Below are 16,013 nucleotides of genomic sequence, written 5' to 3'. Positions count from 1 at the left end.
TAAAAAGCTATTACTGGCTTTGTCTCACCGCTTAGATCAGAGACATGTAGCGGTCATTGACCTATAACTCACAAACCTTAATTACCAGCAAGACTGTCTTGACACCAGGCCTATTTATAGTCATTTTCACACTCGCACACTTCTATTGCCAACACTGAAACGTTTCAGTGACACACAACTAGTGTTTAACCCGTTTGCTTGCCCTGATTGACCTTGAGTACTGGAACCCAGTCTAAAAATGACATGATACTTTGTGCACAGGGTACTCGCAGTGCCTCATGGTGTTCGGTGTGTACATGAGACACTTTACGTTTGTCTCGTGTCCCACTTCTGTCATCTAGGAGTTTGAGGAAGTGTGACAAAGCAGATTTAGTGTTCTGTGTACAGACAACAATGCGTAAAATGGGTGTGATCTTTAATATATTTTGTCACCTTCTTCATGAATGACGTGCTATGCCCACAAAGATCTATTGATTTAACCCGAATCCGGGTAACTTCTTCTCCAGTCTTTATAGGGCATTGAGAATAAATCCGGAGTCACAGGGAGAGGCTTTGACACGACTCTGTATCTCAGGGTGGTCTTCCGCACAGCAGCCCTCTGCCTGGTAGTCATTCAAGGAGAATATAGATCTGTGACTCTACAGGTGCAGATAGTGACATAAAAAGTAATGGGGTAAAAAAACAAATTGTTCCTAGTCTGACCTTTTTGAGTTACTCTTTACTTTGTTATCTTTAATCTTTGGTTTTGTTGTTACTGTGTACTGTCAATGACACTGTGGGCACAAGGTCATCATCTCACAGTCCTGTGCCTAATCGTTCTTTCTCCAGGAGGCTGGAGAAGAGCAATATACGCGGAATAGGAATGTATTTCAGTGTTTTTAAGATGGACCACCAGGTACAAGCTGCTAATCCCATTGTACAGCTCTACGGAATTTCATGGCGCTATATAAAACAATAAATAATAATAATAATAGAGGGAGCTGATATCACTGTACAACTCAAACAAGAATCAATAATGTTGTATCTTAAGCATACCTAAAGAAGAGACCTAAACAGTATATCCTATATGATTTGTGCAAAGAAGGTAAGGATATGATTTGAGATATCCCCGTTCCATATGAAATGGTTTTATCTGTTGGGTGACAGTGGAGGACGGTGTAAAACTGAACTACCTGCCATCATCAACCTTATCTCAAAGCATGTGTAATCACATCAGACATGAACCAAAATGTACTAATTTATATATCTTGTATAAATTCATAAAGAAAAACTGTTTTAAACATTTCACATAGATAAGTTTTCTCCATGTGTAAACCCGTTTTAGAAACTTGTCACTGTAAAGGACATTGAATTTTCGGCTCTGCTTTTTTGCTCTATACTTTGTCCTCCTAAAATGTCATCCTTTTCAGACTTGAGGACAATACAATCTTGTCCTATAAGTTCTTTCCAATAGTGAGAGTACCTTTTATCTATAAACTGAAATTATAATTTTATCTGTATTCATTTGTATTAGAAGCTGTGTGCTGCCTAGCATTCCCGGGCATTTACTGCTTTTAGTTGCTATTTCAGTTGTAGTGGACGCTCAATACTGATGGAGCTGACAGGATGGTACGGTAGTCACGTTAAAGAGACATGCCAGCCATCATATTTATTTTAGTGCATATGGTAGCTGAGCAGTCCCCTTAAATTTTTTGGTGTTTCCCCCTTGCAAATATATGGAGAGATTCTACAGAAAGCCACCATATCCCTTTGGCTTTTCCCTCCCCCACAGCACCTAAGCCTGTTTAATCACAGCTCCAGAGCCGGCTCATGTCAGAGTTTCAGGGAGTCTGATGAGATCCAACGGTAGCCAACAGTGCTACCACGAACAGGGCCACAATATTTAATATTGCAAATATTTATGTTTTATTTTCGAGCCTGAAACTATATTTTAAGAAAAAAATGTTTTTTTTTTTTATATGTGTATTTGTGTATAGAGCATACAATTATGGAGAATGCTTGTTAAGGCACTGGTCCATCCAATCTAGCAATAGAAGCGTCATTCTTATAACGTTTGAATGCCGAGACCATGATGTTCAGTCCAGACTTAATTATTTAACTATATGTTAAAAGATTTCTATTTTCTCATGTGACAGAAGGAGATATCCTAAAAATATTTAATGCCATTGCAACAACAACATTTTTCTCTGTTTACTACGATGCCCCTTTCCTCACAATTCCCCCTCTATAAATAATAATGTGCAATGCTAAAATATACCTTTACCTTGAAATTGCTTTTATCATCCTGTAGTTGTTCATGGTGTGCTAGTAAAAGGGTGCTTTCAATGTGCTGTATGTAATGAAAATCCACATTTGATGCTTATAATACCTTTTAGTGTTCCAGCATATTCAGAGTGATATGTAAAGTGGGTTTGTAAGACCTCAGAGGTCCCTTCTTCAGAGAGGCTTAAATGACTTGTTGTAGCATAACTATACCTACCACCTGTTGACTTTAATTTAGCTTACAACCCAATTTACCTCTTTTTTGTCCTCCTGTTCTAAATGGAGCGCAATCATCATGGCAACAAAGGATTGTTATTGCTTATTTCTCTATATAGTTCTTAAAATGTTCTGTGAATCACCTTTGCCATTACTTCTCATCTTTTAAAATCTCTCTTTCCCTTTATACTTAATATGAAGAATAATCTGAATTGATACCCTTTACCAATCATGCATTCGCTTGTGATTAGGTGAGGGAATTCTGCCAATTCTTGGAGGTGAAATTCCAGTGCAATTAACATATGTTAAAACCCGCTTTGCATTCCCAGAACATAAATTAACCAATTATACTTGATTATTTTTATTTAAGAGTCAGTAATGCCCAAATATACATGGATTGACGGTTTATGACAGCAACATAAGAGAAGAAAAGCTTTCGCATTTGAATACATCTTTATCAGGTCACAGCTTTGTATTAACCATGCTTTATCCATACAATTACACAATAGCACAACTCAAATCCTTTTCCTAGTTGGTTGCTTTGTACATTTTTTAAAGTAAGTTTTTAATTGATAAATTAGTGTATATATTAAGAAACAGAGTATCAGAGGGTATTATTTTGCCGGTAGTGGTGATTTATAGCCATTAATTTGTATCATGAGAAAAACCATTCCATGGAATGGAATTTTTGCCTAATTGCTCAGTATTTAAAATCTTGGCTTGAAAAATGGACTTGTTGTGCTGATTGCACATTCTCAGGGCAACAGCGACATCTAGTGGATATAGTTAGGTATGCTCAGGGTGTATATTTTTTTCCTGGTCTTGCAGCACCATTCTTCACCATAGGCAGTAGGCCCTGCACTATACACAGATAGTGTATAAGTGACAAACACATCTGTGTAAATCCATTTTAATCCCACCTTCTAACAAAATACAATGCAGAAATGTTTAAACAGACACTGTTTGTACTTGAATAACTGAATTAAAATTTTACATTTTGCATCATCCATAAGTGGCAGGTTTGATGGTTGAGACAAGTGTGTTATCTCATTAGAAGGTGTCTGCTACAGTGATTTTTAAGAATAGCCAGACTGAGGATTTCATTTTGCTGCAGTTCCTAGTATAGAATACACTGGGCACCCTTTTGAACAAGCATGGATACCTACACTGCGACACATGTGATCAAACCCAAGATAAAAATGCTACACAGCTATGTTTAGGTCAAATAATGAACAATAAAAAGGTCAAACATTCAGAACAGTTTATTTCTGCCATAACGTCATTATAACAGTTAATCAGATAAAAGGAGATCCATGACAATGGCGACAGTTGCAGTTAATATGTTCAAGGAGGTCAATGGTATGTACAGATTAGAGTCCACAAGACTGGAGGTCAATTATTGTTCATGTGAGAACTGCATTTAGACATGTAAACATGGCTTTAGTTCGGTTTATCATGGAGTTATGTTTGTGAACTTATAATACAGTAAAACATTTCTAACAAAGCCTGATATCAAGGGATCCTTTGCCTTGCTACTGTTGCTGGTGTAGGTACATAAGCAGAATATACACTGACCTGCAATAAAAACAAATCACAAACGGGAACACAATGAAAACAGTCACTGAGTACAATGCGCTCCAAATGCCACAGACACCACGAGGCAGGTACTGTCAGGTTTATTCACCTTCAAAAACTAGAACACTTGTTACTTTCAAACTGGTAATTGGTTTGGGAACTATTCACAACTTTTCATTGGGGAGATCTTTTGAGGTCACATAAGCCTAGTCACAAATGTAACATTACTTTCCTAGTAGCATGTCCATGCGACTGCAAGATACACGTGTCTTCAAAAGTGAGTGCACCTTCAGCTTCATTACGTAGATTGTATGTACTACCCAACATGTACATTCAGGAAGCCGAACTACACGCGGGAAATTGTACAGCTACATGACAAGTTGGGGCACTGTTGGCACGTGATGTTTGAGAGTACATAAAAAGACAAAAACATGATAATTTAATCTTATAAAATATGATACATAGATGAAAAACACTGCACTTAAATATTTCAGTGGCAAAAAGGTTGTTTAAATACTGTAAATACTGCACTTTTAATCATTTTAAAGATTCAACGTCCTTGTGCTCTATGATGTTTTCACGTTAAACAGAATACATTGCTTAGTTTCAATACTGCCGATTAAACTGATATTACAACAGATCACATTTTCCACGGACACATCAACATTATAACATTTACCGATGAGAAAAGAAGTCACTTCTCATTAGTTCACAGTGTGAAAAGTGGTGCATGGTCAGTCTTAGACTTGGCTCTTCGTTATTCGAGCCAATTACAGGAAAGTCTTGATACCAGATGCGGTGTTTTGATTGTATAGAATGAAAAGCGACACATCACATGATGAGAAGGGATAGACATATTTTAATTCCTCATGGGTATCGTCTCAGAGACCTTCGTCTTCTGTTGTAGAAATGCCTGAGCCCATGTTGCCGTGAAAAATTCATCATGTAATTTTGTTTGCGTGTGCTGTTGGAAGAAACAAACAGAGGAACTTTTCAAAATAATTGCCAAGACTTCTATGTCTGGGAAAAAAATGGGAACTTTAAGAAATGAAAAATAAAATGGTAGCATGCAAAGTTTATGTTCTGTAAACATAAAAAAACCCACTCAAAATAATTATTAATTTTAGACATAACAGTAATTTATCTACTAATGTATAAATCATGGAATATGCAGAAAAAAGGAAAATTCCACTTAAAATGAAACATACGGTAATTGCCAAGTTACTTCAGAGAAAGTAAAGTGCTTATGGAGGTGACAAGACACTGAATCCAATGAACTTTTATGAACCATTCATTGAAAATGGAAATTAAAGCTATGTTTTTTTAAATATATATTGGAGTCAATTTTGCATGGACTTTTTATTGGAATTAGAAAATGAGACCCCCGTCTTCCTTTCTTCCTCTTCTGCCTGTTTTTGCTGACCATGGACATGCTTGCGAGATCAGTGCCAGTAACATAGAAGTATGCAAGCTGACACATGTGCAGGCAGCATACTTAAGGGATTTTGCTGCGTCAGTAAAATCAGCCAGGGGATAAGGAAAATGAGACAGAAGCAAACATCCAGTGAGAAGTTTACTGGGACGGGGCACAGAAAAGAGCTCCAATTTATACCAATTGGAGTGCTTACCCCAATACCATCGATATAAATCACCCAAAAATCATCACCACTGATATAAATTCAAACACCCAAAAATCATTCAATCACCCAATACTTGAAAAAACGAGTGGTGCACTGCAGCTCTAGAGCTGTAGCTCTTTAGGATGGTATTTTTTTTTGCTGAAACTATGGAATGAATATTAAAATACTTACTAAGCAATATGCATTCTTCTTTGATATGGCAATATGGGAGATTATTTGTTATTTTTTTTACATGAAATCTGGAATTAAAGGGATACTCCAGTGTCCCATGCAGCTTCCCCAACAAAGAACGCATATCAAAGTACTTTATAAATATGCATTCTTAAACAAGTTCAAAAAATCACTTGCCCTTAGGAGAAACTACACTTTCAAAACGGCAATGCAAGCGAAAGCATTAAGTTTCCTTAATGTGAATTAAAAGCTGTTTGTGTCAATATTCCAAAAGGTTTCTCCCAATTTATGGTGAGGTCGAATGCCGCTACATGGAACTTTCCCGTTAAATCAATGCACACAAACTGAAAGGGGATAGTAAACGTTGAAGCCCACTGCAATAAAATGGAGGCTTACATGGGTATAACGCTCCTATTAAGCCAGGGATTTTTGAGAGGTCCTGATTTTTTCAGATAATTTGATTCAGTCTCAATATTATACTCTTACCTAAAATTAACATTAAGTTAACTTTCCTTGGAGCTAACAGCAGGAAGGGTTTTTTTTTAAGTGTCAGGACATCAAATCCCAAAGTTCCTCGCTATGGGCTTCAAAATTTACATATCCTGTTAAATCCAGATTTTTTTTTTTTTAAAAAACCATGTAAATAAACAGTTAGCATTACTGTATCATGTTGCTACATACCTCATGGTACAGTAACACTAAGAACATCAAGTGCTATTTGCATAGCACACCAATGCCAGAAATACATTTTTAAATGGCTGTTAGTGGTTTTTCCGCATGTCGGTTTCATGAATTAACAATAATGGTGGTCATTAACAAAAAAAGAAAATTATAATAATTTAAAAAAATGCACTTTACTATGAATAAGGATATTTTTTATTGTTAATGTGGGTTTTAACGTGGGGAAAACAATGTTTCTTAGTATTCCCTGTTCCAGAGAAGAAGGGACCAGAGTGTTTCCAGTCAAGTTATGTCAGTTACAACTTGCAAGTACAAACCAGCAAGAAACACTGTATGTATATATATATATATATATATATATATATATATATATATATATATATATATATATATATTTGGAGAAAGTACCATGGGAACTGATGGTGACAAAGTTCTAGCGGAGAACCAAAAGGTTTTAAAAAAATCAATAACCAAGTTCTATATATAATATGTGAGAAAATGTTTAAAAGACCGGTGGGTGCATAGGTCCTAGATGGTTTACTCTTTACTTAATATATGTAAACAGTAATATCATCTATGGGAGATATAGACAAAGATCCAAAATGAAGCCCCACTCCTATATCTTGATTGAAGAAAAAACACCCCTGTATATTTAAGTGATACAAAATACTGCAGCAGTGATACACAATAGTCATGCCCTTTTTTGTGTATCTGTAAAGAAAACTGAGCTTGCCTGTCTGGTCACTATTTTAGGGAAAACCAAGGAGAGTTTAAATGAGGAACGATGCTCATTCACTTGCCCAGCAGCTGCCTGTCGTATACTAGACTGTTAACTAGTGGCCTAATTAAAGTCCTGACTTGAATCCAATTGAGATGCTGGGGCATAAAAAATGGTAGTTCATGCTCGAAAACCCTCCAATGTGGCTAAATTGAAACAATTCTGCCAGGAAGAGTGGCCAGAATTCCTTCACCACCATGTAAAAGACTCATCGCCAGTCAAATGTTTGATTGTAGTGGTTGCTACCAAGGGTATCACAACCAGTTATTAGGTTTAGGGGGACAACTACTTCACATGGGTGATACAGGTTTTTTTTATTAACTCTTTACCTTCGATAAATTAAATAATAATTTAAAACTGTATTTTGTGTATACTGGTGTTGCCTGTCTTATATTACAATTAGTTGGATTATCTGAAACATTTAAATGTGACAAGAAAGCAAAAATACAGGAAATCGAGAAGTGGCAAAAACTTTTTCACAGCACTGTATCCTCTACAATATATCTATTTGTGTTTGGTTAGTTATGTATGACCAAAACAATACTACTGATGAGGAATAGACTGTTTCATCTACAGAGAACTAAAAGTAACCTAGATGTTTCTTAGAGCAGTAGATTTCAAGGAAATGTTCATTCCTGACTCATGTCATTCCTACACTCGGTGTCTCTCCAAATACTCATCAAGTACAATGTATTGTAATTGTTCTGTGCAACAGGAAGTTCTAAGCCCACAGCAGATGACCCACATTGGAAATATGAATTTAGTCTTTTTTAGTCATGAAAGCAGATCCAACATATGATGACCTTAATGGGACTTTAATCAATTTAATTATATAGATCTTCTGCTATAGCCTAGAATATTGGCTTAATGCCAGCTAGAGCAACCTATTGAAATCTTCTGATTACAACACGTGATGCTCAATGATTTGGTAGTGTAATTTTTGGTTGATTTAAAATTTAACTTGGCTTCATGGATGCTGAGATTGACAGTCTGTGGCCAACATAATCGCATCCATTTCATACACAGAAGTTTTGTCCATTTTCCTCCCCTATCTTTACAAAGGTTACCTGAGCCAATCTACAGCCATATGATAGTGATAAGAAAATGTTAGGAATAATCTTGTAGATTATAAGAACATGAAATTTAGATGGCTACTCCCATAGTATACATAAAAATGTGAGAAAGGGTTTTATTGGGTCTGCACCTACCTGGATCCTCTCATTTTAATCAAAGCTAATAAAATATTAATAAGGAATTACTGAAAAATTACTGAGGTTTGCTCAGTTGTGGACCATACCATCATCAGAAATACGTGAGGGCCCCTGGGGAAAATGTCAGTGGATAAGGTAACCCTAAATGTAATACTGCTTATTTTTTGCATTTCACCTAAGCAATGAATTATAAGTCATATCATTTAATTATCAAATAATTGAAATCATAAATAAATCACTCAATGATTTATGTAGATGAACAAGAGCACCCAACGAAACATTTCTATATGATGCCCAGGTAACCTCTTCTTAATATATGGAAATTAAATGCTTGCTTTACTTTTTTAGTCAGGTATTGTAAACAAAGGGGGACAGAAAAGTGCACTTACCTTACTCTAGTGTAGAACCAAGGAAAGCAAATAATGAAATATAACACAAGTTAGAAAATGCCTTTCTATGCATGCAGCACTGTGATTACTCATAAAAGACGGATGAGGTTTAGAGGCAATAAGCGACTTTTCATCTCTTATGAAAACAGAAATTGGAGATAATACTTTTGTTATAATATGTAACACATAACGTTTACTTGCTATTTATGCCCATGCAATACAGAGAGAAAATCACAGCATACAGAAACATCATGAGATGAGGAATGAGGAATAACAGATGTTTGTGGATGAGAGTGAGTTTTATTTACATTTTTATTAATATTTTACACAAAAGTAGTTTAAACACAAAGCAGCCAAATATATATATATATATATATGTAACTATTAGGGTACCAAAAAATTAAAGCTTTAAATTACTATTTCTGAACTGGCAGCATGTCATGTAGAAACCATTGACGTCACAGATGAACACACAGATTTCTGGTTTTGTAAATGTCAAATTTTAAGACTTAAATATTTCTTGCGGAACAGTAATGCAATATATTACTCTTGTAATGGTTTCCAGATGCACACGCCAACATCAAGTGCAGTTACTGTGCAGCAGACAAGCGAGTGTGTCTAACAGCAGCTTAGAAAACAGAGAATGTGCAAATGGTACGCACAGACCATTCCAGCAATCTACAAGTGCATATCAACAGATAGTGGTTGCAATATAAAGGGACCTTGTATGTGCATCACATGAAACCTTATAAGCACATAAAGATAAAAAAGAAATATCATAGAGAATTATACACTTTTGGGTTCAATGTATGGGAACGTACTACACTAGTTTAGAGTTTATTCTCAAGGGCCATGCCGGCCTGAAAATGTCCCTCAGATGAAATCATTTATTGAAGGGTGTTTTTTGCCAATAGGCTTGAATGACCAACTTCTTAGCATTTTCTACAAGCGTGTCATGAGTTAATCCCTATTTTTAATAAAGTCCCTTATCTCTCAGAAAGATGTGTTGCATTGCTTTGTTACAACACACAGTGAACTATCATGCCATAGACTAAATATAGTCCTATAGATTGGATTTATGACCATGGCTGGTACTGAGTATTAAAGAGTATTGAGTAATCTTTTCTAGAAGAGCTGTTATCAAAACATTTGTGGCCACCAATGAATGACTACAATATGAACTTGGTGATGGACTGATAAAGAGCTAATACTTGAAGAATCTTAGGGTAAGCTCATTTCCAACAATCTCTCACAGTACATCATACATGAGGGGCTCTGTCCGATATTAAATTCTCAGATTAAATCAAATCTAATTAATTTCATTAAATTCATTTGTTTGTTTTAAATGTGCATCATGCAGAGAGTGTGGAATTATTTTTATATGGTTTATATTTAATAACCATGCCAGAAACAAAAACATAAACATGCTCTGGGTAGAGCAAGCCTTAAAGCATTTTGCCATTTTTTTATTTTGTGTTACTTGTGAGATATATAGTATCTTTCACCAGATACTGTAGCTCTGATCTACAAAACAGGTGGTTAACCAAAAGCCATCTCAAATTACACTGGTAGTAGTCTTGCACCTCAACAACTAGCAGTGGAAGGATGTGGATGGAATTTATATCCAAGGCTTGAACAGCACAAAAATAGATGACTTTTAGTTTGCAGCTTGGTCACAACAGGTGAGAGCAGCTGTCTAGAAATACTGGCGGCTTGGGAGGGATTCAGGCCACCAACATCTTTTATGACGTGTTACTTGTAATTTTATAAAAACTGAAAAAATTTAATTATATACAGAGAGGCCCTCATTAAACGGTAAGTATTATAATTGGGTGGGCCAATATGGACTGGAGCCACATGCTTGGCTCCTGGCAGTGGGTCTACACAGTGTCCTTCCAGATAAACAAAGACACCAACGCCTGCAGAGAGGGCCTCTTACTCTGTATGGCTGAGACCTCAGGCTGGCCAGCCCAACTCCATGCCTTTTTACCGTACATACTTTGGCTGGAAGGACAAAAGAGTTCCTTTTTTTTAAATTTAATAAGACTTTCCACCGATGTGGTAAAGAAAAAGGGATTACAATTTTTGCTCATGCAAAGTCACCTATTTATTTTCCCTTAGACATGTATTTAAACACAAAGTCATCAAAGTAACTTTCATTTCACATACACACATTGTCAAACTCTTATCAGAGGATGCCTTATTGGTAGCCCATCTTGTTTCATTTTGGGACCTATTCACCAAAAATCTGTGAGTTGTGATAAAATAAAATTAGATTAAATCTATGTATTATAAAGGGCCAGTCACAGACAGATTCCTCAGCAACGGAGGTCAAGTTATTTCTTCATAATATACAGTAATTATTATGAGATTTATTTGCCATCAGGCTACAAACAGCTTCAGTGAATGGACAACAAACCTTTTGCCTTCCCTTTTTTGTCTAGTTGGGGTTTTACATATAATTTTCCCTTATTAACCATATAACCACAAACCATTTGTTGTTAGTGGGCAAGTAGACCTATATTAGTTACAGTTCTACGGCTAGTGTGGGTCTCTTCCCAAGGAGAGGAGTAGATTAGAAATGCCTGACCTTCAGATATTTATAGTGAAGTTTGAAGAAGCACAAAAGACAGTAGGAAGAGATAGGACTGAGAGGTGGGTGTAGAGTTATGAGAAGTAGAGAAAAGCATTATATGAACCAGGTGAACAAAGCTGAGTATGTTGTGACTTGATACTTACATTAACACATTGGCTATTTTTAATCAAGGATACGTATACATTTTATATGACGTGTTTTTCTGTAAATGTATGCTTATAAAAATGACTGATGTGGTTGCCCTAACATATATATGTGTGGGGCACCTATCCATTTGACATTTAGTTGAAATAATGTCAGTCTGAAATCCTATTATATAGCTTTGTGAGATATGATGTCATTTAATATTTATATTTAATAGTTATTATAATGGTTTGACTAGACTCCAAGTTTGTACCCTTTTATCACTGACCTTTATGTTGTTTCAATAAGACTGTCGATTCTTACATACCCACATGGTAAGCATAGTGATGGAGAGTGGATGTGTCTTTATAATGACTGAGGCGGTGCAGATACTCACAGTACAACCTCTACATGATCCAAAGCCCATTGATCATGACCTGTTCCACCGTGCCGTGGTTGCCACCAACGTAGTAAGACTCCTTTCACTCGCGCTTCCCTGCAACACAAGACCACAGTCTCATTGTGACTCAACTGCAATAATATCACAGTTAACAGAACATTTACTGGCCATATTATGACAATAGGGGAGGCTATACATTTAATAACTGGGCCGCTAGAAAAACAGTTTTTTAATGGAAACTCAGTGTCAATATATGCAAAAATATATATATATATTGTGCCTGTTTCTTCTTTATCTCTGGATATGTCGCTGAATTTGTTTTTTATCCTTTTTAATCTTTACTTTTAAAGTTTTAAATAACATGGCTGTAAGAGAATAGCACAACAGTTTTGAGTGGGCACAGTTCTGTAAAAGAGTTGACTCTACTCAATTACACACCAATGCTGTTGCATAACATCCATAAACAACAAATAAAGAAACAATGATAAAATACAAGCAGCATATAAATATATATATATAAGCAGGATATAAAACACAAGGTACAAATAAGCGCCTTATGCACACCTTGATGAGTAGGGTTTGCTAAAAGACATGTGATATAGCAATCTTTCTAATTTCAAGGTATTACAATTGGTCCATTTTTATATTTTATATTGAATCAAAAGAATCAATTACTTACAGTGGGATGTTGTAAGATACTCGCTGGGCCTGTATAAAGTCTTTTGGCTGGTGCTGGGCAATGACTTGCCATGTGATCCCATTATTGACGCTATATTGTAACAACACAGCCTTATCTACTGTGTTCGAGTCACTGAGGTTGGTATTGCAGCTCTCGGTCTGTGCAATGCTTCCAATTTGAAGGACAAACATAATTTTGCTTTAGAAGGAAAACAAAGGTACAGATTAAAATATGGATTAGCCAACAGAAGCATCTCCAGACTATATAACACCACTGCAATTAAAGTATAATAAACAACATGCTATAAGGAGTCACAGAGACTGTTTAAAGTATATCATTAAATGTCTTTCGATAAAAGAGAAGTCTTACTTTTCTGGTTTAGTTTATATATTTTACAAGATTATAAAAGGTTAGTTATTTGTAGACACAGTAGATGTTCAATAGGCAGTTCCATTTTGCATCTGGCAAATCTAGCTTTGCCTTACACTTTGGATACATACACTGTTAGATGTGCTGCATAAATTGTTGGCGCTATATATAAATAAAATATAATACGAATAATCTAATGTATTTCCCTGTAAACCTGGTTAGAATTATATTTATTTTGACAATCCATTGACATCCACCATATAATCTAGATACAGATACCTGCTAACACTGGCACTCTTTCAGAGATCAGTCACAAAAATATCACATTATTTCCTTGTGAGACGCTTTCTTTTTAATTTATAAAGTCTATTAATGAACTTTACTATTTGCTTTTTTTGCAATATTGGCATTTAACTACTAAGATGAAAAACCTCCTCACTATGCTATTTTATTCAGACCATGTATGAAATTAGTGCTCTTTCTCATACGATAAATTGTCTTTTAATCGTAAGATATGGTAATTGGTGTTTTTCCATCATACATCTGGATAAAATAGGCTTGATCCAATGACGCATCTAAACCTTACTTGGTATTAATGTTGGTGGAAATGGTTACCGATCTAACTACATGTCTTAAATTCTAAAAGAAAAAAACACTGAATATCAATAGAAACTGACAATTACTATGTGACGCAGGGAAATGTGCATATATTATTTTGTTGATACTGGATACATATTTATATATACGGTCATGGAAAACTTTATCTAGAAAAGTTTAGACACTCTAAAGAAACAGAAAGCAATTCAGCATCTGCAGAGAGAGAGAAGAAACACTAAAGCAGTGATAAACTAACCCTTCCAAATGAATTAACTGCATTTGTTCTGAAGAATCATACTCGGATGAGCTAACATCTAACTAAAATTACTTTGCGTTCGTTAAGAGTGCCGTGTTTTTTTATCTTATAAAATACACATTGGTTTTCGACAAGGAATCAATGATCCTAGGCTGTGATTACAAAGGCTTAACATTTATATAAATCTTGTCTCCGTATCAAGCCCAATATATGCACATTTGAATGTAGGAATCACAGAATGACTAGATATTATTACTTATTGTATTGTATATTAGTTGATTTGGAAATTATAACCTACACTTGAGTATCTCTTGACTTTTTGTTGCAGCAAAATATTAATTAAGTATAAAAATATGGACACAAATTAACAAACAAAATGGTCATACCTGGCTCGAGTAAGATCTAGTGGTTTCGTTATGGCTTGTCTGATCTGGCATCCATTGAAATAAAGTGAGTCTCCGTGTGCATAGGGAGCCAGCTGTCCACATCCATTTCCTATTACACCTCCTTGAATATTTTCCCAATTTATTTCTGTTACTTTTTCAGATTCAAAGTTGTCTTTGATGTAACTTGGGAGGTCATGGTTAAATATGGAGCAGTCATCACCTGAAAACAATTGTTAATCTTAAAAAAAAAAACTTTCATCCAAAGTATTACATTTTAAATATGTACATATGTATTCAGTTTTTATATTTTGGCACTTTACTTTATAGCATAGAGGAAATAGACTGTTGTAGGTTTCTAGGACCCTAAAAGATTGTATGGGGCCCAATCTAATACTTAGAACCATGGAATTTGATGTCAAATAAGTACCATTTGGCCCATCTAGTCTCGCTATTTTTCCTAATATAGAGTTATGGGCCTTAATCAGTCATTGGACTTGCCTTAGATTCAGGAAAGCTTTATGCCTTTCCCATGCATGTTTAAATTGCCTCACTGTATTAGCCTCTCCCACTTATAATTGGACAATATGGTGAATTTACTTGTGTTTACAAGAAGCTGGATCATATAAAAGAGGAACGGCCATATAGAAAACAATTACATTTGTGGGCAGGCTTTAAAAGGACCCCTAAATAACGAATTGTGAGGAGGACCGACTGCGTGATCTAATACAGATGCCTGATTCACCAGTATGACAGGACTGGAGTCTCTTAAGACTCATAAGAAAGACCATATGGGACACTTAGTACCTGTGAGCTAAAGAAGATTACTGTGTCCACTAACAAATACATGTAAACTAATTAATGCAGTAAGGGACACAGATTTATCATGTTTTCATATATATAAATGAACCTCAGTATTGCATATTGTAAGTTATGTTAAGTCCTTAATTAGAGCTCTTCTAAACCTAGAGTCACACTTGTCCCATTGGCGCCAACAGTGACACTGCTATTAAACTACACACTACAAAAGAACTTACCTTGGTACCCCTCGTCACAAATACAAACAGTTCCTGTTGTACAGTATCCGTGTCCACTGCAGAGCTTAGGACAAGCTTCTCCAATATATACATGGTCAACCGCCCAACTCTGTTTTTCCGCCTCATCGCCTTTCTGAATCCAGCGGAACTGTGTTGCACTGTAGGGAAAACAAGGTTAGTTAATGCAGCGCACCGAGTACACATTGAACACTGAGTTATATCACCATAAAATATAACCGAAACATACATTTCACAAAATACATCATAATATGATTCTGCTAATAAAGAGGACCTACCTTGACGATACGTAATCTGGAAGCTGCAATGTTACTCTTTTCCAAACCGAGCTATTGACAGAGTTATAGATGGTGGCTTCATGGAACTGAAATGGAGAGCAGCCAATACTATTGGTGGAAGAAGGAAGACACTGGGTCTGCACCAACTGCCATGAGTCTGTCCTATTTCAAGCAATACAAAAGGGCAAAAGAGTCAACATACCTTATTTTCTCTTCCTTAATTGTGTTAACATTTAGCTTTCTTTAGTTATTTTTTCCATAGTTTGACAAACATAAGTCTAACATCTGATCAGTTGGAAAAAAAGAAAAAAGTTCAATAAACGATGGAAAGTAATAATCAGCCCCTAGCGTTCA

General features: G+C 35.7%; 1 protein-coding gene across 1 annotated transcript in view; it reads right to left on the bottom strand.

Moving 5' to 3' along the window:
• Window positions 1-3,725: 3,725 nt before the first annotated feature.
• Window positions 3,726-16,013, bottom strand: part of RELN (reelin) — a 147,038-nt gene continuing 134,750 nt past the window's right edge. The window contains exons 59-64 of the mRNA XM_053464229.1: window positions 15,660-15,821; window positions 15,364-15,521; window positions 14,330-14,549; window positions 12,722-12,919; window positions 12,040-12,138; window positions 3,726-5,017 (exon numbers count right to left, since the gene is read on the bottom strand). Of these exons, the coding sequence (XP_053320204.1) occupies window positions 4,921-5,017; window positions 12,040-12,138; window positions 12,722-12,919; window positions 14,330-14,549; window positions 15,364-15,521; window positions 15,660-15,821 (934 nt within the window). The 3' untranslated portion in view covers window positions 3,726-4,920. The remainder of the gene's footprint in view (window positions 5,018-12,039; window positions 12,139-12,721; window positions 12,920-14,329; window positions 14,550-15,363; window positions 15,522-15,659; window positions 15,822-16,013) is intronic.

This window comes from Spea bombifrons, chromosome 4 (assembly GCF_027358695.1).
Source record: "Spea bombifrons isolate aSpeBom1 chromosome 4, aSpeBom1.2.pri, whole genome shotgun sequence".
In the NCBI taxonomy this organism is placed as follows: Eukaryota; Metazoa; Chordata; class Amphibia; order Anura; family Pelobatidae; genus Spea; species Spea bombifrons.
Note: the sequence above shows the minus strand (reverse complement) of the source record. Positions and strands in the feature narration are given on the sequence as shown.